The sequence below is a fragment of the Oncorhynchus kisutch genome, unplaced genomic scaffold (genome assembly GCF_002021735.2).
Source record: "Oncorhynchus kisutch isolate 150728-3 unplaced genomic scaffold, Okis_V2 scaffold3069, whole genome shotgun sequence".
NCBI lineage: Eukaryota > Metazoa > Chordata > Actinopteri > Salmoniformes > Salmonidae > Oncorhynchus > Oncorhynchus kisutch.
In genome coordinates this window covers 700804-724021 of record NW_022265014.1, presented here as the reverse complement: position 1 = coordinate 724021, position 23218 = coordinate 700804, and the positions used below count along the sequence as shown (strand labels likewise).

General features: G+C 45.5%; 1 protein-coding gene and 1 long non-coding RNA gene across 2 annotated transcripts; both read right to left on the bottom strand.

The window, feature by feature from the left end:
* Positions 1–1954: 1954 nt before the first annotated feature.
* LOC116371283 (uncharacterized) lies at positions 1955–4397 on the bottom strand. The gene is made up of 2 exons (XR_004208914.1): positions 2822–4397; positions 1955–2775 (listed from the first exon to the last, which is right to left on the bottom strand). It is a non-coding gene; the product is annotated as an uncharacterized LOC116371283 (long non-coding RNA).
* Positions 4398–7186: 2789 nt separating this feature from the next.
* On the bottom strand, positions 7187–23218 carry LOC116371277 (CD209 antigen-like protein E). Its single transcript, XM_031820132.1, has 3 exons — positions 22966–23218; positions 8008–8097; positions 7187–7764 (listed from the first exon to the last, which is right to left on the bottom strand). The coding sequence occupies exons 1-3, from the start codon at positions 23045–23047 to the stop codon at positions 7265–7267; spliced, it is 672 nt and encodes a 223-aa protein (XP_031675992.1). The 5' UTR covers positions 23048–23218; the 3' UTR covers positions 7187–7264.

Sequence of the window (23218 nt, the reverse complement as noted above, 5' to 3'; positions counted from 1 at the left end):
TCCTATATGGATTGCTATTAGCTTTAAAGCTCAGCAGCTAACTCGCTCAGTATTGAGATTGCTGATCTGGTTCATGCTGGTTCATTGAGCTATTTAAGGGTTATAGTATATTTTGACACACAAGTCAATGTATTAGTAGGGGTATATTAAATACAGAGAATTTATTTTCCCAGATATCAAACAATGTCCCCCGCTTGCTGTTTTCCGATGGCGTTAACGTCCAAGGCTATAAATTTGTGGGGGGGGGGGGTAACCCCCATTCAGGGGACCGCTATAGGCCCTCGGGGGACCGCTTTTGCATCTCTGGCATTTAGCCTCCACTCAGAGGACAGCTGTAAGGCCTAGACAAGCCACTTAGCCATTTAACTATGAGTCAATTTGAAAGACAACAGCCAGGAATTTCTCTAATCTCAAATTAGGCTCCACCTCCACCTCCTTCCAGCAAACCACAGCCAGCCAGAGGCCGCAAGCTGTTTTTGTTGTTTCTATAAATGCCATACATTTGTTGGGATTTTAATTTGTTTTTTTTGCTCATTTAGAAACAATACAACCACATCCATTTACAATCTTTGCCGATGACCCACAAGTGATAGGTGATAGGCCAACATCTAATAATTTACAGTTGAACTAAATTTATGATATATTGATTATGCTCCAAAATAGCCTACATTTTACCATTTGATTTCATGTAAGATACTATATATTTGAGGCAATACAAACGGTTCCATTCCAGCAAATAAATGGCACGCCCTGAACCGCCTCACTCACTGGAAGAAAAGTGTTGATGACAAAGGCCAGTAGGTGGCGCCACCGCTTAAACAAAAGCTGAAGATCATTACGCATATCCAGGTACTTTCCTCAGGTGAAAACACAGCACACTGCTCCTCATGATCCCAGGGGATTTATTATAACAGCGTTGCAACCCTTAGGTTGAATATAGGACCAGGTGCGGGTGGAAGGTTCCTATATTAAGTGGCAGTACTCAGTGACATCACTTCCTGAAACAGGAGGTAAAAAAAGTATATAACATAGGTTCACAATATTAACATTGAATGTAATATAACATAGTTAAGACCCGGATCAGAACCGCAGCAATATATGTACAGGTGAGACAACAAAACAAACAGTTGCTGTTCATTTTGTACAAGTTGAACTTTCCTTTTTACTTCTCTGAGATACATTGGAGTAGAAATGATCATGACGTCACACAGGGAAGGGGACGTTGAGAGGAAACTTCTTCAAATGGAATATTTCTGAATCTTCTCCTAATTGAATATTGTGTGTAATTACAGTAATATATATATATATATTACTGTACATATTGATCACGTTCCTTGTGTAAGATCATACTGTACCAGTCAAAAGTTTGGACACCTACTCATTCCAGGGTTGTTCTTTATTTGTACTATTTTCTACATTGTAGAATAATAGTGAAGACATCAGAACTATGAAATAACACATATGGAATCATGTAGTAACCAAAAAAAGTGTTAAACAAATCAAAATATATTTGAAGTAGCCACCATTTGCCTTGATGACAGCTTTACCAGCTTCACGAGGAATGCTTTTCCAACAGTCTAGAAGGAGTTACCACATATGTAACACATATATAATACAACAATAGGAAAAAGCATTGTCACTTTAATACCACTCACCTTGAATTAAGAATCGTGACAGGAAGTGAAGAGGACCGGTCTTAGAAGACAGGAAGTGAAGAGGACTGTGCTTAGAAGACAGGAAGTGAAGAGGACCGGTCTTAGAAGACAGGAAGTGAAGAGGACTGTGCTTAGAAGACAGGAAGTGAATAGGACCATGCTTAGAAGACAGGAAGTGAAGAGGACCGTGCTTAGAAGACAGGAAGTGAAGAGGACCGGTCTTAGAAGACAGGACAAAGAATAAACATGGGTAATGGTAGTCAACAAAAACTCCAGTGAAAAGAAACACAAACTAAGTATATGTTATAAAACAGCATTTTATTACTGCTACCTCACACCCACAGTGACTTATAACAATACATTAGTTTTAACACATGGAGAAGCTATATTCACCATTCATTTGTAAGCACGGTTTTCAAGCAAGCCAAATAATTTTCTTTTAAATTGAAAAGGTGAAAGCCACAAACACTTCACTTTCTCCAAAGGTACATTTCACCTGGAAAGTTATATTCCTTTACAACAGCAGAAACATACACAACCTTAATAAAATAAGAGTAATAATAACATTTAAAACATACACATCACCACTACGTAGATGGTTTGTTCCAATCTACATCAGTACATGTTATTCTCTGCACTACGCAACTGCACATCCCACACCAGACAATAGTTATTATGATACAATTGAGATATTAACCTACAGTAGCATGGGAGAGTAACCTACAGTATCATGGGAGAGTAACCTACAGTAGCATGGGAGAGTAACCTACAGTAGCATGGGAGAGTAACCTACAGTAACATGGGACAGTAACCTACAGTAGCATGGGAGAGTAACCTACAGTAACATGTGCGAGTAACCTACAGTAGCATGGGAGAGTAACCTACAGTATCATGGGAGAGTAACCTACAGTAGCATGGGAGAGTAACCTACAGTATCATGGGAGAGTAACCTACAGTAGCATGGGAGAGTAACATACAGTAGCATGGGAGAGTAACCTACAGTAGCATGGAAGAGTAACCTACAGTAGCATGGGAGAGTAACCTACAGTAGCATGGGAGAGTAACCTACAGTGGCATGGGAGAGTAACCTACAGCAGCATGGGTAGCATGGGAGAGTAACCTACAGTAGCATGTGAGAGTAACCTACAGTGGCATGGAAGAGTAACCTACAGTAGCACGGGACAGTAACCTACAGTAGCATAGGAGAGTAACCTACAGTAGCACGGGAGAGTAACCTACAGTAGCATGTAAGGGTAACCTACAGTAAGTAGCATGGGAGAGTAACCTACAGTATAATGGGAGAGTAACCTACAGTAGCATGGGAGACTAACCTACAGTAGCATGGGCGAGTAACCTACAGTAGCATGGGAGAGTAAACTACAGTAGCATGGGAGAGTAAACTACAGTAGCATGGGAGAGTAAACTACAGTAGCATGGGAGAGTAAACTACAGTAGCATGGCGAGTAACCTACAGTAGAATAGAAGAGTAACCTACAGTAGAATTGGAGAGTAACCTACAGTAACATAGGAGAGTAACCTACAGTAGCCTGGGCGAGTAACCTACAGTAGCATGGATGAGTAACCTACAGTAGAATGGGAGAGTAGCCTACAGTAGCATGGGCGAGTAACCTACAGTAGCATGGGCGAGTAACCTACAGTAGCATGGATGAGTAACCTACAGTAGAATGGGAGAGTAGCCTACAGTAGCATGGGCGAGTAACCTACAGTAGCATGGGCGAGTAACCTACAGTAGCATGGGAGAGTAACCTACAGTAGCATGGGAGAGTAAACTACAGTAGCATGGCGAGTAACCTACAGTAGAATGGAAGAGTAACCTACAGTAGAATTGGAGAGTAACCTACAGTAACATGGGAGAGTAACCTACAGTAGCCTGGGTGAGTAACCTACAGTAGCATGGATGAGTAACCTACAGTAGCATGGACGAGTAACCTACAGTAGCATGGGAGAGTAACCTACAGTAGCATGGGAGAGTAACCTACAGTAACATGGGAGAGTAACCTACAGTAGCATGGAAGAGTAACCTACAGTTGCATGGGAGAGTAACCTACAGTAGCATTGGAGAGTCACCTACAGTAGCATAGGGGAGTAAACTACAGTAGGATGGGAGAGTAACCTACACTAGCATGGGAGAGTAACCTACAGTAGCATGGACGAGTAACCTACAGTAGCATGGGAGAGTAACCTACAGTAGCATGGGAGAGTAACCTACAGTAACATGGGAGAGTAACCTACAGTAGCATGGAAGAGTAACCTACAGTTGCATGGGAGAGTAACCTACAGTAGCATTGGAGAGTCACCTACAGTAGCATAGGGGAGTAAACTACAGTAGGATGGGAGAGTAACCTACACTAGCATGGGAGAGTAACCTACAGTAGCTGAACAGTCAACTCAGCCATATTTGGAATAACCTACAGTAGCTGAATAGTCAACTCAGCCATATGGGAGAGTAACCTACTGTAGAATGTAGCTGAACTCAGAATCTACCCTTACTGCATCAAGCCTTCCCCATCCTCCACTCCACCAAACACCCTTAGTATCCACCCCTACTCCCCCACAGTCTTACCACAGCCTCCACCAAACCCAACAACCCCAGCATCCACCCCTCCATCACCCCTGGTATTGTTCTGGGACACTGTAAAGTCCATGGAGAATAAGAACACCTCCTCCCAGCTGCCCACTGCACTGAAGATAGGAAACACTGTCACCACTGATAAATCCACCATAATTGAGAATTTCAATAAGCATTTTTCTACGGCTGGCCATGCTTTCCACCTGGCTACTCCTACCCCGGACAACAGCACTGCACCCCCAACAGCAACTCGCCCAAGCCTTCCCCATTTCTCCTTCTCCCAAATCTATTCAGCTGATGTTCTGAAAGAGCTGCAAAATCTGGACCCCTACAAATCAGCCGGGCTAGACAATCTGGACCCTTTCTTCCTAAAATTATCTGCCGAAATTGTTGCCACCCCTATTACTAGCCTGTTCAACCTCTCTTTCGTGTCGTCTGAGATTCCCAAAGATTGGAAAGCAGCTGCGGTCATCCCCCTCTTCAAAGGGGGGGACACTCTTGACCCAAACTGCTACAGACCTATATCCATCCTACCGTGCCTTTCTAAGGTCTTCGAAAGCCAAGTCAACAAACAGATTACCGACCATTTTGAATCTCACCATACCTTCTCTGCTATGCAATCCGGTTTCAGAGCTGGTCATGGGTGCACCTCAGCCACGCTCAAGGTCCTAAACGATATCTTAACCGCCATCGATAAGAAACATTACTGTGCAGCCGTATTCATTGATCTGGCCAAGGCTTTCGACTCTGTCAATCACCATATCCTCATCGGCAGACTCGACAGCCTTGGTTTCTCAAATGATTGCCTCGCCTGGTTCACCAACTACTTCTCTGATAGAGTTCAGTGTGTCAAATCGGAGGGTCTGCTGTCCGGACCTCTGGCAGTCTCTATGGGGGTGCCACAGGGTTCAATTCTTGGACCGACTCTCTTCTCTGTATACATCAATGAGGTCGCTCTTGCTGCTGGTGAGTCCCTGATCCACCTCTACGCAGACGACACCATTCTGTATACTTCCGGCCCTTCTTTGGACACTGTGTTAACAACCCTCCAGGCAAGCTTCAATGCCATACAACTCTCCTTCCGTGGCCTCCAATTGCTCTTAAATACAAGTAAAACTAAATGCATGCTCTTCAACCGATCGCTACCTGCACCTACCCGCCTGTCCAACATCACTACTCTGGACGGCTCTGACTTAGAATACGTGGACAACTACAAATACTTAGGTGTCTGGTTAGACTGTAAACTCTCCTTCCAGACCCATATCAAACATCTCCAATCCAAAGTTAAATCTAGAATTGGCTTCCTATTTCGCAACAAAGCATCCTTCACTCATGCTGCCAAACATACCCTTGTAAAACTGACCATCCTACCAATCCTCGACTTTGGCGATGTCATTTACAAAATAGCCTCCAATACCCTACTCAACAAATTGGATGCAGTCTATCACAGTGCAATCCGTTTTATCACCAAAGCCCCATATACTACCCACCATTGCGACCTGTACGCTCTCGTTGGCTGGCCCTCGCTTCATACTCGTCGCCAAACCCACTGGCTCCATGTCATCTACAAGACCCTGCTAGGTAAAGTCCCCCCTTATCTCAGCTCGCTGGTCACCATAGCATCTCCCACCTGTAGCACACGCTCCAGCAGGTATATCTCTCTAGTCACCCCCAAAACCAATTCTTTCTTTGGCCGCCTCTCCTTCCAGTTCTCTGCTGCCAATGACTGGAACGAACTACAAAAATCTCTGAAACTGGAAACACTTATCTCCCTCACTAGCTTTAAGCACCAACTGTCAGAGCAGCTCACAGATTACTGCACCTGTACATAGCCCACCTATAATTTAGCCCAAACAACTACCTCTTTCCCAACTGTATTTAATTTTTATTTATTTATTTATTTTGCTCCTTTGCACCCCATTATTTTTTATTTCTACTTTGCACATTCTTCCATTGCAAAACTACCATTCCAGTATTTTACTTGCTATATTGTATTTACTTTGCCATCATGGCCTTTTTTGCCTTTACCTCCCTTCTCACCTCACATTGTATATAGACTTGTTTATACTGCATTATTGACTGTATGTTTGTTTTTACTCCATGTGTAACTCTGTGTCGTTTTATCTGTCGAACTGCTTTGCTTTATCTTGACCAGGTCGCAATTGTAAATGAGAACTTGTTCTCAACTTGCCTACCTGGTTAAATAAAGGTAAAATAAAATAAATAAAATAAAATTGATCCCTCCTTCCCTCCAACATTCACATATCCATTGGCCTCCACCCAGCCATCATCACCACTCAACCCCCTGGATCTCAACCCAGCCTACACCTTAGCCCAGAAGTAGGAATTCCTGGTCCTGGAGTGCCACAGTCACATCATGTGGATTTCCAGCAATCAATGAACTGATCAATTAGATCAGTTGGTCAGGTTTGCTGCACTGTCCCTTTATATTCCTTATCCACCGACCCAGCCCTCCCCAAGCTCATCCCAACCCCAGCCCTCCCCAAGCTCTTCCCAACCCCAGCCCTCCCCAAGCACTTCCCAACCCCAGCCCTCCCCAAGCTCTTCCCAACCCCAGCCATCCCCAAGCACTTCCCAACCCCAGCCCTCCCCAAGCTCTTCCCAACCCCAGCCCTCCCCAAGCTCTTCCCAACTCCTCCCCAAGCTCTTCCCAACCCCTCCCCAAGCTCTTCCCAAACCCAACCCTCCCATCCCAGCCCCCTCAAGCTCTTCCCAACCCTCTCTGCCCCAGCCCTCCCAACCCAACCCCCCCCAGGCTCTTCCCAACCCTCCCCAACCCCAACCCTCCACAACCCCCCCCCCCCCCCATCTCTTTCCAACCCTCCCCAACCCCAGCCCCCTCAAGCTCTTCCCAACCCTCTCTGCCCCAGCCCTCCCAACCCCCCCCCCCCAATCTCTTTCCAACCCTCCCCAACCCCAGCTCCCCCAAGCTCTTCCCAATCCTCCCCAACCCCAGCCCCCCCAAGTTCTTCTCAACCTCAACCTGTTATTGATAGACTTAACACAGCTGCCTTTCACAGATCCAACAATTTTTGTGGTTACATGGCACATCATTCCAAGCCACTACTGGGTCCTTTTGAGTGTTATCAACCAAAGCGCAGTCTTCTCCTTTCAAATCATTTGGCTCCCCTTTGTTCCAGTAACTTGTGGTCAGTGGTGTGCCGTCCACCCATCTCCAGGTTCCCTCAACTTCTATGTCCGTCAGACCAAACCAGGCTCTTTTGTTGAACGATTTGATGAAAGCCTGTTCCTCTCTGCTGTTGATGATCACCAGGTTTGCTCCTCTCGCCTGACAGTCCTTTCTGCTGTCGTCCCACGTTTTCTCATTAGGGGAGATGTAGTAACAACTGCAGCAAGACCTTATCCAGTCTTGGGGACATGTGCCATATTTATTACAGGTCTGTAGCTGGTCTCTCTCTTTGGTCAGGTTGCTATAACTGGTCTGTAGCTGGTCTCTCTCTGCAGTCAGGTTGTTGTAACTGTTCAATAGGTTTCTCTCTGTGAAATAACATGATCAACAACCAAGTTAATCAGTCATTACCAAGGTTGGGGTGAATTCAATTTAAATTCCAGTTCATTCAGGAAGTACACTGGAATTCAAATTATCTTCAATGGTTTTCAATGATGAACATTTGACATTTGGTTTACTTTCTGATTTGACTGGAATGTAAATGTAATTGAACCGTGGTCATTACTCCACTGATGATGACGAATGTTTGAGTGGGAACATATCAAACTCACGGTAGAGTAACAGGCCTATGATCCCAGCCAGTAGGAGAACACACAGCAGCCCCAGACACACTGCAGCAGCTAGGAAACGTCTCTTCCACACTGAAGCACAAATTATCGTCATAAGAACTTTATCATGTATTTGCGTTTATTTGTGAAGAGTAGCTCTGTCAAGCATTGAGTAAAATAGACAAGCTTGACTTGGGCCACAACACAACAACTGAGTTCTGGTACCTCAAATGATCTGTTGCTTGAGTTGCAGCCCCTGTGGAAAAAACAGTATAGACCAGCATAGCCTGGTGACCAGACTTCGTTGTGGTTTTACTGGTGACCAGCCTTCGTTGTGTTTTGCTGGTGACCAGCCTTCATTGAGTTTTTGCTGGTGACCAGCCTTCATTGTGTCTTTGCTGGTGGCCAGCCTTCATTGTGTTTTTGCTGGTGGCCAGTCTTCATTGTGTTTTTGCTGGTGGCCAGCCTTCATTGTGTTTTTGCTGGTGGCCAGCCTTCATTGTGTTTTTGCTGGTGGCCAGCCTTCATTGTGTTTTTGCTGGTGGCCAGCCTTCATTGTGTTTTTGCTGGTGGCCAGCCTTCATTGTGTTTTTGCTGGTGGCCAGCCTTCATTGTGTTTTTGCTGGTGGCCAGCCTTCATTGTGTTTTTGCTGGTGGCCAGCCTTCATTGTGTTTTGCTGGTGACCAGCCTTCATTGTGTTTTTGCTGGTGACCAGCCTTCATTGTGTTTTTGCTGGTGGCCAGCCTTCATTGTGTTTTTGCTGGTGGCCAGCCTTCATTGTGTTTTTGCTGGTGGCCAGCCTTCATTGTGTTTTTCACACCAGCAAAACCAGCATGGAGAAACATTACGTTGTCTTACAAAGCGATGCCTAATTCCTATTGGAATCTAGTCTGACTGGGGATATCAAAAAATGAGAACTTGTATTCACCCACGATCTGCATTTAGAATGACTGCCAAGGTTGGAAAGATAAATAAATTAGATTTCCTGAACTGGAACAACCATTTCAGTAACAGGTGCAATAAGTCCAACTAAATGATGTATGCTGTTTATCTTTGTGTAGCATGAAAGGTGAATTAAATATTGTGTGTAGGGGCGGCAGTTAGTCTAAGTAAAAAATCTGTCGTTTTACCCTGAACAAGGCAATTAACCTACTGTTCCCCGATAGGCCATCATTGTAAATAAGAATTTGTTCTTAATCTTGTGAAAATAGCGTCCTCTCTTCTATCCCTTCCTAACGTCCTCCCCTCCACGAACTTGAAGTAAAAGCCTACCCTTAGTATCTCTATATCACTGCTCCTGCCATCTCTACACCATCACTGTCTATATCAAGCTTTAGCCTGTCATCTCTACACCATCACTGTCCATATCAGGCTTTTAACCTGCCATCTCTACACCATCACTGTCTATATCAGGCTTCAACCTGCATCTCTACACCATCACTGTCTATATCAGGCTTCAACCTGCATCTCTACACCATCACTGTCTATATCAGGCTATTAACCGGTCATCTCTACCCCATCACTGTCTATATCAGGCTATTAACCTGTCATCTCTGCACCATCACTGTCTATATCAGGCTTTTAACCTGCTCCTGTCATCTCTACACCATCACTGTCCATATCAGGCTTTTAACCTGTCATCTCTACACCATCACTGTCTATATCAGGCTTTTAACCTGCTCCTGTCATCTCTACACCATCACTGTCTATATCAGGCTTTAACCTTCTCCTGTCATCTCTACACCATCACTGTCTATATCAGGCTATTAACCTGTCATCTCTGCACCATCACTGTCTATATCAGGCTTTAACCTGCTCCTGTCATCTCTACACCATCACTGTCTATATCAGGCTTTAACCTGCTCCTGTCATCTCTACACCATCACTGTCTATATCAGGCTTTTAACCTGCCATCTCTACACCATCACTGTCTATATCAGGCTTTTAACCTGCCATCTCTACACCATCACTGTCTATATCAGGCTTTAACCTGCTCATGCCATCTCTACACCATCACTGTCTATATCAGGCTATTAATCAGTCATCTCTACACCATCACTGTCTATATCAGGCTGTTAACCTACTCTTCCCAAGGCCAACAGTAAGGCCATCAGCTCCCAGTACATACAGCCAGATGATCTGTGATACATATCCGTATCGCCGTGGACTACACCACTGTCTATATCAGGCTGTTAACCTACTCTTCCCAAGGCCAACGGTAAGGCCATCAGCTCCCAGTACATACAGCCAGATGATCTGTGATAAATATCCATGGATTACACCATTGTTCCCATCCATGCCTCAAAGCATTAAGTTGGTTAATCTTTGAATGCCTTGAAAGCAGTCGCACTTATTGGAAGACATAGCTTGGAATGTAGGCTACAAAAAGCCTATTGCTGCTCTTTCACCAGTTAGACTCACTCCTGTTGAACAAATTTAAAATCATTTTTTTTCTCAATGTTGATTGGAATGTCATTGAGAAAACAGAGAAGTGTGTCAAAGTTGCTTTTTCACGCAAATACTCTCTCTGTATTTAAAAGTAATCCTCGAAGTAATCATCTAGTTCCTCTAAAGTATCTGTAATCCGATTAGAATATTTTTAGCTGGTAAGGTAACAGACTACAGTTACATTTCTTTGTAATCCCTTACATGTAACAGATTACAGTTAAATGTCTTTGTAATCCCTTACATGTAACAGATTACAGTTAAATGTCTTTGTAATCCCTTACATGTAACAGATTACAGTTAAATGTCTTTGTAATCCCTTACATGTAACGGATTATATGTCATCTGTTACTCCCTGATTGTAATGTACTTTCCTCCCGGACACCCCAGACCCACTCCAATTCGCATACCGCCATAACAGATCCACAGATGACGCTGTCTCAATCGCAATCCACACTGCCCTTTCTCACCTGGACAAAAGGAGGAACACCTACGAGAGAATGTTGTTCATTGACTACAGCTCAGCGTTCAACACCATAGTGCCCACGGAGTTCATCACTAAGCTAAGGACTTTGGTGTCTAAACACCTCCCTCTGCAACTGGATCCTGGACTTCCTGACGGGCCGCCCCCAGGTGGTGAGTGCAGGCAACAACACGTCTGCCAAGCTGATCAATAACACAGGGGCCTCTCAAGGGGTGTGTACTTAGTCCCCTCCTGTATTCCCTGTTCACCCACGACTTTGTGGCCAAACACAACTAAAACTCCATCATTAAGTTTGCTGACGACACAACAGTGGTAGGCCGTATCACCGACAATGATGAGACAGCCTGTAGGAAGGAGGTCAGAGACCTGACCGTGTGGTGCCAGGACAACAACCTCTCCCTCAATGTGAGCAAGACTAAGGAGCTGTTCGTGGACTACAGGAAAAGGCGGGCCCGAACAGGCCCCCATTAACATCGATGGGGCTGTAGTGGAGCGGGTCGAGAGTTTCAAATTCCTTGGTGTCCACATTCCCAACAAACTATCATGGTCCAAACACACCAAGACAGTCGTGAAGAGGGCATGACAACACCTTTTCCCCCTCAGGAGACTGAAAAGATTTGTCATGGGTCCCCAGATCCTCTAAAGGTTCTACAGCGGCACCATCGAGAGCATCCTGACCGGTTGCATCCAAACCTGGTATGGCAACTGCTCGGCATCTGAGCGTAAGGCGCTACAGAGGGTAGTGCGAACGGCCCAGTACATCACTGGGGCCAAGCTTCCTGGCATCCAGGACCTCTATACCAGGCCTCTGACCACAAGGTGCTACAGAGGGTAGTGCGAACGGCCCAGTACATCACTGGGGCCAAGTTTCCTGCCATCCAGGACCTATATAATAGGCGGTGTCAGAGGAAAGCCCATACAATTGTCAGAGACTCCAGTCACCCGAGTTATAGACTATTTTCTTTGCTAAGCGGTACCGGAGTATCCGCTCCTCAACAGCTTCTACCCCCAAGCCATTAGACTGCTGAACAGTTCATAAAATTGCCACCTGACAATTTACATTGACCCCCCCCCCCCCCGCACTCCCACCTCCCTTTTGTACACTGCTGCTACTCGCTGGTTGTTTGTTATCTATGCATAGTCACTTCGACTCCACGTACATGTACATATTACCTCAACTAAACTGTACCCCTGCACACTGACTCGGTACTGTAAGCGGTACCGGAGTGTCCGCTCCTCAACAGCTTCTACCCCCAAGCCATTAGACTGCTGAACAGTTCATAAAATTGCCACCTGACAATTTACATTGACCCCCCCCCCCCCGCACTCCCACCTCCCTTTTGTACACTGCTGCTACTCGCTGGTTGTTTGTTATCTATGCATAGTCACTTCTACTCCACGTACATGTACATATTACCTCAACTAAACTGTACCCCTGCACACTGACTCGGTACTGGTGACCCCTGTATATAGCCTCCACATTGACTCTGTACCGGTGCCCCCTGTATCTAGCCTCCACACTGACTCTGTACCGGTACCCCCTGTATATAGCCTCCACACTGACTCTGTACCGGTACCCCCTGTATATAGCCTCCACATTGACTCTGTATATAGCCTCCACATTGACTCTTTACCGGTGCCCTCTGTATATAGCCTCCACATTGACTCTGTACCGGTGCCCTCTGTATATAGCCTCCACATTGACTCTGTACCGGTACCCCCTGTATATAGCCTCCACATTGACTCTGTACTGGTACCCCCTGTATATAGCCCCCACACTGACTCTGTACCGGTACCCCCCTGTATAAAGCCTCCACATTGACTCTGTATATAGCCTCCACATTGACTCTGTATAAAGCCTCCACATTGACTCTGTATATAGCCTCCACATTGACTCTGTATAAAGCCTCCACATTGACTCTGTATATAGCCTCCACATTGACTCTGTATATAGCCTCCACATTGACTCTGTATATAGCCTCCACATTGACTCTGTATATAGCCTCCACATTGACTCTGTATATAGCCTCCACATTGACTCTGTACCGGTACCCCCTGTATATAGCCTCCACACTGACTCTGTACCGGTACCCCCTGTATATAGCCTCCACACTGACTCTGTACCGGTACCCCCTGTATATAGCCTCCACACTGACTCTGTACCGGTACCCCCTGTATATAGCCTCCACACTGACTCTGTACCGGTACCCCCTGTATATAGCCTCCACATTGACTCTGTACCGGTACCCCCCTGTATATAGCCTCCACATTGACTCTGTATATAGCCTCCACATTGACTCTTTACCGGTGCCCTCTGTATATAGCCTCCACATTGACTCTGTACCGGTGCCCTCTGTATATAGCCTCCACATTGACTCTGTACCGGTACCCCCTGTATATAGCCTCCACATTGACTCTGTACTGGTACCCCCTGTATATAGCCCCCACACTGACTCTGTACCGGTACCCCCTGTATATAGCCTCCACATTGACTCTGTACCGGTACCCCCTGTATATAGCCTCCACATTGACTCTGTACCGGTACCCCCTGTATATAGCCTCCACATTGACTCTGTATAAAGCCTCCACATTGACTCTGTATATAGCCTCCACATTGACTCTGTATATAGCCTCCACATTGACTTTGTATATAGCCTCCACATTGACTCTGTATATAGCCTCCACATTGACCCTGTATATAGCCTCCACATTGACTCTGTATATAGCCTCCACATTGACTCTGTACTGGTACCCCCTGTATATAGCCTCCACACTGACTCTGTACCGGTACCCCCTGTATATAGCCTCCACACTGACTCTGTACCGGTACCCCCTGTATATAGCCTCCACACTGACTCTGTACCGGTACCCCCTGTATATAGCCTCCACACTGACTCTGTACCGGTACCCCCTGTATATAGCCTCCACATTGACTCTGTACCAGTACCCCCTGTATATAGCCTCCACACTGACTCTGTACTGGTACCCCCTGTATATAGCCTCCACACTGACTCTGTACCAGTACCACCTGTATATAGCCTCCACACTGACTCGGTACCGGTACCCCCTGTATATATCCTCCACATTGACTCTGTACCAGTACCCCCTGTATATAGCCGCCACACTGACTCTGTACCGGTACCCCCTGTATATAGTCTCCACACTGACTCTGTACCGGTACCCCCTGTATATAGCCTCCACACTGACTCTGTACCGGTACCCCCTGTATATAGCCTCCACATTGACTCTGTATATAGCCTCCACACTGACTCTGTACCGGTACCCCTGTATATAGCCTCCACATTGACTCTGTACTGGTACCCCCTGTATATAGCCTCCACATTGACTCTGTACCGGTACCCCCTGTATACAGCCTCCACATTGACTCTGTACCGGTACCCCCCTGTATATAGCCTCCACATTGACTCTGTACCGGTGCCCCCTGTATATAACCTCCACATTGACTCTGTATATAACCTCCACATTGACTCTGTATATAACCTCCACATTGACTCTGTATATAACCTCCACATTGACTCTGTATATAACCTCCACATTGACTCTGTATATAGCCTCCACATTGACTCTGTATATAGCCTCCACATTGACTCTGTACCGTAATACCCTGTATATAGCCTCCACATTGACTCTGTACCGTAATACCCTGTATATAGCCTCCACATTGACTCTGTACCGGTACCCCCTGTATATAGCCTCCACATTGACTCTGTACCGTAATACTCTGTATATAGCCTCCACATTGACTCTGTACCGTAATACTGTGTATATAGCCTCCACATTGACTCTGTATATAACCTCCACATTGACTCTGTATATAACCTCCACATTGACTCTGTATATAACCTCCACATTGACTCTGTATATAACCTCCACATTGACTCTGTATATAGCCTCCACATTGACTCTGTATATAGCCTCCACATTGACTCTGTACCGTAATACCCTGTATATAGCCTCCACATTGACTCTGTACCGTAATACCCTGTATATAGCCTCCACATTGACTCTGTACCGGTACCCCCTGTATATAGCCTCCACATTGACTCTGTACCGTAATACTCTGTATATAGCCTCCACATTGACTCTGTACCGTAATACTCTGTATATAGCCTCCACATTGACTCTGTACCGATACCCCCTGTATATAGCCTCCACATTGACTCTGCACCCTGTATATAGCCTTCACATTGACTCTGTACCGGTACCCCCTGTATATAGCCTCCACATTGACTCTGTACCGGTACCCCCTGTATATAGCCTCCACACTGACTCTGTACCGGTACCCCCTGTATATAGCCTCCACACTGACTCTGTACCGGTACCCCCTGTATATAGCCTCCACACTGACTCTGTACCGGTACCCCCTGTATATAGCCTCCACACTGACTCTGTACCGGTACCCCCTGTATATAGCCTCCACATTGACTCTGTACCGGTACCCCCCTGTATATAGCCTCCACATTGACTCTGTATATAGCCTCCACATTGACTCTGTACCGGTACCCCCTGTATATAGCCTCCACATTGACTCTGTACCGGTACCCCCTGTATATAGCCTCCACATTGACTCTGTATAAAGCCTCCACATTGACTCTGTATATAGCCTCCACATTGACTCTGTATAAAGCCTCCACATTGACTCTGTATATAGCCTCCACATTGACTCTGTATAAAGCCTCCACATTGACTCTGTATATAGCCTCCACATTGACTCTGTATATAGCCTCCACATTGACTCTGTATATAGCCTCCACATTGACTCTGTATATAGCCTCCACATTGACTCTGTATATAGCCTCCACATTGACTCTGTACCGGTACCCCCTGTATATAGCCTCCACACTGACTCTGTACCGGTACCCCTGTATATAGCCTCCACACTGACTCTGTACCGGTACCCCCTGTATATAGCCTCCACACTGACTCTGTACCGGTACCCCCTGTATATAGCCTCCACACTGACTCTGTACCGGTACCCCCTGTATATAGCCTCCACATTGACTCTGTACCGGTACCCCCCTGTATATAGCCTCCACATTGACTCTGTATATAGCCTCCACATTGACTCTTTACCGGTGCCCTCTGTATATAGCCTCCACATTGACTCTGTACCGGTGCCCTCTGTATATAGCCTCCACATTGACTCTGTACTGGTACCCCCTGTATATAGCCCCCACACTGACTCTGTACCGGTACCCCCCTGTATATAGCCTCCACATTGACTCTGTACCGGTACCCCCTGTATATAGCCTCCACATTGACTCTGTACCGGTACCCCCTGTATATAGCCTCCACATTGACTCTGTATAAAGCCTCCACATTGACTCTGTATATAGCCTCCACATTGACTCTGTATAAAGCCTCCACATTGACTCTGTATATAGCCTCCACATTGACTCTGTATAAAGCCTCCACATTGACTCTGTATATAGCCTCCACATTGACTCTGTATATAGCCTCCACATTGACTTTGTATATAGCCTCCACATTGACTCTGTATATAGCCTCCACATTGACTCTGTATATAGCCTCCACATTGACTCTGTATATAGCCTCCACATTGACTCTGTACCGGTACCCCCTGTATATAGCCTCCACACTGACTCTGTACCGGTACCCCCTATATATAGCCTCCACACTGACTCTGTACCGGTACCCCCTGTATATAGCCTCCACACTGACTCTGTACCGGTACCCCCTGTATATAGCCTCCACACTGACTCTGTACCGGTACCCCCTGTATATAGCCTCCACATTGACTCTGTACCAGTACCCCCTGTATATAGCCTCCACACTGACTCTGTACTGGTACCCCCTGTATATAGCCTCCACACTGACTCTGTACCAGTACCACCTGTATATAGCCTCCACACTGACTCGGTACCGGTACCCCCTGTATATATCCTCCACATTGACTCTGTACCAGTACCCCCTGTATATAGCCTCCACACTGACTCTGTACCGGTACCCCCTGTATATAGCCTCCACACTGACTCTGTACCGGTACCCCCTGTATATAGCCTCCACACTGACTCTGTACCGGTACCCCCTGTATATAGCCTCCACATTGACTCTGTATATAGCCTCCACACTGACTCTGTACCGGTACCCCTGTATATAGCCTCCACATTGACTCTGTACTGGTACCCCCTGTATATAGCCTCCACATTGACTCTGTACCGGTACCCCCTGTATACAGCCTCCACATTGACTCTGTACCGGTACCCCCCTGTATATAGCCTCCACATTGACTCTGTACCGGTGCCCCCTGTATATAACCTCCACATTGACTCTGTATATAACCTCCACATTGACTCTGTATATAACCTCCACATTGACTCTGTATATAACCTCCACATTGACTCTGTATATAACCTCCACATTGACTCTGTATATAGCCTCCACATTGACTCTGTATATAGCCTCCACATTGACTCTGTATATAGCCTCCACATTGACTTTGTATATAGCCTCCACATTGACTCTTTACCGGTGCCCTCTGTATATAGCCTCCACATTGACTCTGTACCGGTGCCCTCTGTATATAGCCTCCACATTGACTCTGTACTGGTACCCCCTGTATATAGCCTCCACATTGACTCTGTATATAGCCTCCACATTGACTCTTTACCGGTGCCCTCTGTATATAGCCTCCACATTGACTCTGTACCGGTGCCCTCTGTATATAGCCTCCACATTGACTCTGTACTGGTACCCCCTGTATATAGCCCCCACACTGACTCTGTACCGGTACCCCCCTGTATATAGCCTCCACATTGACTCTGTACCGGTACCCCCTGTATATAGCCTCCACATTGACTCTGTACCGGTACCCCCTGTATATAGCCTCCACATTGACTCTGTATAAAGCCTCCACATTGACTCTGTATATAGCCTCCACATTGACTCTGTATAAAGCCTCCACATTGACTCTGTATATAGCCTCCACATTGACTCTGTATAAAGCCTCCACATTGACTCTGTATATAGCCTCCACATTGACTCTGTATATAGCCTCCACATTGACTTTGTATATAGCCTCCACATTGACTCTGTATATAGCCTCCACATTGACTCTGTATATAGCCTCCACATTGACTCTGTATATAGCCTCCACATTGACTCTGTACCGGTACCCCCTGTATATAGCCTCCACACTGACTCTGTACCGGTACCCCCTATATATAGCCTCCACACTGACTCTGTACCGGTACCCCCTGTATATAGCCTCCACACTGACTCTGTACCGGTACCCCCTGTATATAGCCTCCACACTGACTCTGTACCGGTACCCCCTGTATATAGCCTCCACATTGACTCTGTACCAGTACCCCCTGTATATAGCCTCCACACTGACTCTGTACTGGTACCCCCTGTATATAGCCTCCACACTGACTCTGTACCAGTACCACCTGTATATAGCCTCCACACTGACTCGGTACCGGTACCCCCTGTATATATCCTCCACATTGACTCTGTACCAGTACCCCCTGTATATAGCCTCCACACTGACTCTGTACCGGTACCCCCTGTATATAGCCTCCACACTGACTCTGTACCGGTACCCCCTGTATATAGCCTCCACACTGACTCTGTACCGGTACCCCCTGTATATAGCCTCCACATTGACTCTGTATATAGCCTCCACACTGACTCTGTACCGGTACCCCTGTATATAGCCTCCACATTGACTCTGTACTGGTACCCCCTGTATATAGCCTCCACATTGACTCTGTACCGGTACCCCCTGTATACAGCCTCCACATTGACTCTGTACCGGTACCCCCCTGTATATAGCCTCCACATTGACTCTGTACCGGTGCCCCCTGTATATAACCTCCACATTGACTCTGTATATAACCTCCACATTGACTCTGTATATAACCTCCACATTGACTCTGTATATAACCTCCACATTGACTCTGTATATAACCTCCACATTGACTCTGTATATAGCCTCCACATTGACTCTGTATATAGCCTCCACATTGACTCTGTACCGTAATACCCTGTATATAGCCTCCACATTGACTCTGTACCGTAATACCCTGTATATAGCCTCCACATTGACTCTGTACCGGTACCCCCTGTATATAGCCTCCACATTGACTCTGTACCGTAATACTCTGTATATAGCCTCCACATTGACTCTGTACCGTAATACTCTGTATATAGCCTCCACATTGACTCTGTACCGATACCCCCTGTATATAGCCTCCACATTGACTCTGCACCCTGTATATAGCCTTCACATTGACTCTGTACCGGTACCCCCTGTATATAGCCTCCACATTGACTCTGTACCGGTACCCCCTGTATATAGCCTCCACATTGACTCTGTACCGTAATACCCTGTATATAGCCTCCACATTGACTCTGTACCGTAATACCCTGTATATAGCCTCCACATTGTGTTACTTTTTGTTTTAACTTTATATTCTAGTCTACTTGGTAAATATTATCTTCTTCGTTAACTGCCCTGTTGCTTGGAAACAAGCATTTCACGATAAAGTCTACACACTTGTTGTGTTCGGCGCTTGTGACGAATAATGTTTGATTTGATAAGTGTAAAACGGTCTTACATTTTTCCTCATGTTGATGCTCGTTTGATGAAAATGATTGTAAGTAATATCCTATTAGGTGGAGATGAATCTCTAACGGGAGAAGATGTGGTGGAAAATGAACTATGAATTACATACTGTACTGTTTAATTAGACATTTTACTGAGAGAATTGTCCAATGTTATATGTTAGTATTTTGCTGACACGGGCTTGTCTTCTGTGGGATGATGACATCCTGTTTTCACAATCTACAGGAACTTAGATGTGACAATGGTGGCAGTGTCAACTATCTTAATCTGAACAGACAGAAGCTAAATCCGTTTTTTACATTTCCATGTTCGGTCCCTGTTTCCACCCAACTGTTAAACTTTCCACGAAGACAAAATAGGTCCTTTTTTTTCTACGAGAAGAGAGAGGCAACTCTGTTTGTCAGGCTGACTATTCTTTGTGATGGTTGATTGCTTCATTTTTTGCAAATCACATAGTTGTTTGAAGAATACAATCTCTCTCCTTTTTGGTTAGAATGACCAAGACAGAACCACTACATCTCCCTGGATGATAAACTCAGTTTGATCCATGTTTCCTGCAAATCACATCAGGCGTAGCCGAAATATCCACAATGAACTGCTTGCATTCCATTAGCCAACAGGTTTCACACGTTCCATTGTAGTATTACCATAACTAAATCCAGAAACACATGTCACCAGTCTCAGCTGATTGAGGTCTCCAACTTCTTCCCATGTCAACCCTGTCGTCTTCCAGCCACTTTCACTATTAACAGAATCCTCTCTCTTTAAGACTCTACTTTAGCAGTGCTATTGACAGCTCCCATCAATCAGCTCTCTGTCTGTTTAAGACTCTACTTTAGCAGTGCTATTGACAGCTCCCATCAATCAGCTCTCTGTCTGTTTAAGACTCTACTTTAACAGTGCTATTGACAGGTCCCATCACCCTCTCTCTCCCTGTTTAAGACTCTACTTTAGCAGTGCTATTGACAGGTCCCATCACCCTCTCTCTCCCTGTTTAAGACTCTACTTTAGCAGTGCTATTGACAGGTCCCATCACCCTCTCTCTCCCTGTTTAAGACTCTACTTTAGCAGTGCTATTGACAGCTCCCATCAATCAGCTCTCTGTCTGTTTAAGACTCTACTTTAACAGTGCTATTGACAGCTCCCATCACCCTCTCTCTCTCTGTTTAAGACTCTACTTTAGCAGTGCTAATGACAGCTCCCATCAATCAGCTCTCTGTCTGTTTAAGACTCTACTTTAGCAGTGCTATTGACAGCTCCCATCAATCAGCTCTCTCTCTGTTTAAGACTCTACTTTAGCAGTGCTATTGACAGCTCCCATCAATCAGCTCTCTCTCTGTTTAAGACTCTACTTTAGCAGTGCTAATGACAGCTCCCATCAATCAGCTCTCTGTCTGTTTAAGACTCTACTTTAGCAGTGCTATTGACAGCTCCCATCAATCAGCTCTCTGTCTGTTTAAGACTCTACTTTAGCAGTGCTATTGACAGCTCCCATCAATCAGCTCTCTGTCTGTTTAAGACTCTACTTTAGCAGTGCTATTGACAGCTCCCATCAATCAGCTCTCTCTCTGTTTAAGACTCTACTTTAGCAGTGCTATTGACAGCTCCCATCAATCAGCTCTCTGTCTGTTTAAGACTCTACTTTAGCAGTGCTATTGACAGCTCCCATCAATCAGCTCTCTGTCTGTTTAAGACTCTACTTTAGCAGTGCTATTGACAGCTCCCATCAATCAGCTCTCTGTCTGTTTAAGACTCTACTTTAGCAGTGCTATTGACAGCTCCCATCAATCAGCTCTCTCTCTGTTTAAGACTCTACTTTAGCAGTGCTATTGACAGCTCCCATCAATCAGCTCTCTGTCTGTTTAAGACTCTACTTTAGCAGTGCTATTGACAGGTCCCATCACCCTCTCTCTCCCTGTTTAAGACTCTACTTTAGCAGTGCTATTGACAGGTCCCATCACCCTCTCTCTCCCTGTTTAAGACTCTACTTTAGCAGTGCTATTGACAGCTCCCATCAATCAGCTCTCTGTCTGTTTAAGACTCTACTTTAGCAGTGCTATTGACAGCTCCCATCAATCAGCTCTCTCTCTGTTTAAGACTCTACTTTAGCAGTGCTATTGACAGCTCCCATCAATCAGCTCTCTGTCTGTTTAAGACTCTACTTTAGCAGTGCTATTGACAGCTCCCATCAATCAGCTCTCTGTCTGTTTAAGACTCTACTTTAGCAGTGCTATTGACAGCTCCCATCAATCAGCTCTCTGTCTGTTTAAGACTCTACTTTAGCAGTGCTATTGACAGCTCCCATCACCCTCTCTCTCCCTGTTTAAGACTCTACTTTAGCAGTGCTATTGACAGCTCCCATCAATCAGCTCTCTGTCTGTTTAAGACTCTACTTTAGCAGTGCTATTGACAGCTCCCATCAATCAGCTCTCTGTCTGTTTAAGACTCTACTTTAGCAGTGCTATTGACAGGTCCCATCACCCTCTCTCTGTCTGTTTAAGACTCTACTTTAGCAGTGCTATTGACAGCTCCCATCAATCAGCTCTCTGTCTGTTTAAGACTCTACTTTAGCAGTGCTATTGACAGCTCCCATCACCCTCTCTCTCCCTGTTTAAGACTCTACTTTAGCAGTGCTATTGACAGCTCCCATCAATCAGCTCTCTGTCTGTTTAAGACTCTACTTTAGCAGTGCTATTGACAGCTCCCATCACCCTCTCTCTCCCTGTTTAAGACTCTACTTTAGCAGTGCTATTGACAGCTCCCATCAATCAGCTCTCTGTCTGTTTAAGACTCTACTTTAGCAGTGCTATTGACAGCTCCCATCAATCAGCTCTCTGTCTGTTTAAGACTCTACTTTAGCAGTGCTATTGACAGCTCCCATCAATCAGCTCTCTCTCTGTTTTTATTGAACCTTTATTTAACTCGGCAAGGCAGTTAAAGGAACAGTGGGCAGAATAACTTGTTAACTTGAGTGTCCAAATAAAACCACCCTCGGTCCAAATTCGGCCCATGGGCCGCCAGTTGGGGAAGCCTGGTTCAGATAGTCTCATTCATTCATAATTTCTGCCCTGGCAGTCATTCTGAATATAGATTTTTGCCTGCCGGAGCAGTCTATAGTCAGCTAGACGAGCTGATTATGCAATTTTCGGGATCCACTCTGGCTGGATTCCATTATGAATTAAACGTAACTTTTGCCAGCATATTGTGAATTGGTCACTGGTCAACAGTGTCCAAAACACAGCAAAGACTGGTCACCAGCAAAAACACTACGAAGCCTGGTCGGCCAGCACTGGCCAACATGAATCAGCTTGAAATTGATCTGGTTGGTCTATGCTGTTTTTTCAGCAGGGGCACTCTTATAGAATATATATTGGCCTTAACATATGGTGGATTTCAGGCACCCAAAATGAGCACCGTTACCTGAATGTTGATCACCAACTCCATCCTTCTTGTGGGACTTGATGGGTCTTTCGTTTGCATATATATGATCATCAATATCCATGGTCTTTATTTAATAATTAGGTTATTTGTCTTCAAATCGGAACTTCTACTCTTGCAATTTCTACTCTCGCAACTTCTACTGTTGTATCTTCTACTGTTGTATCTTCTACTGTTGTATCTTCTGCTGTTGTAACTTCTACTGTTGTATCTTCTACTGTTGTATCTTCTACTG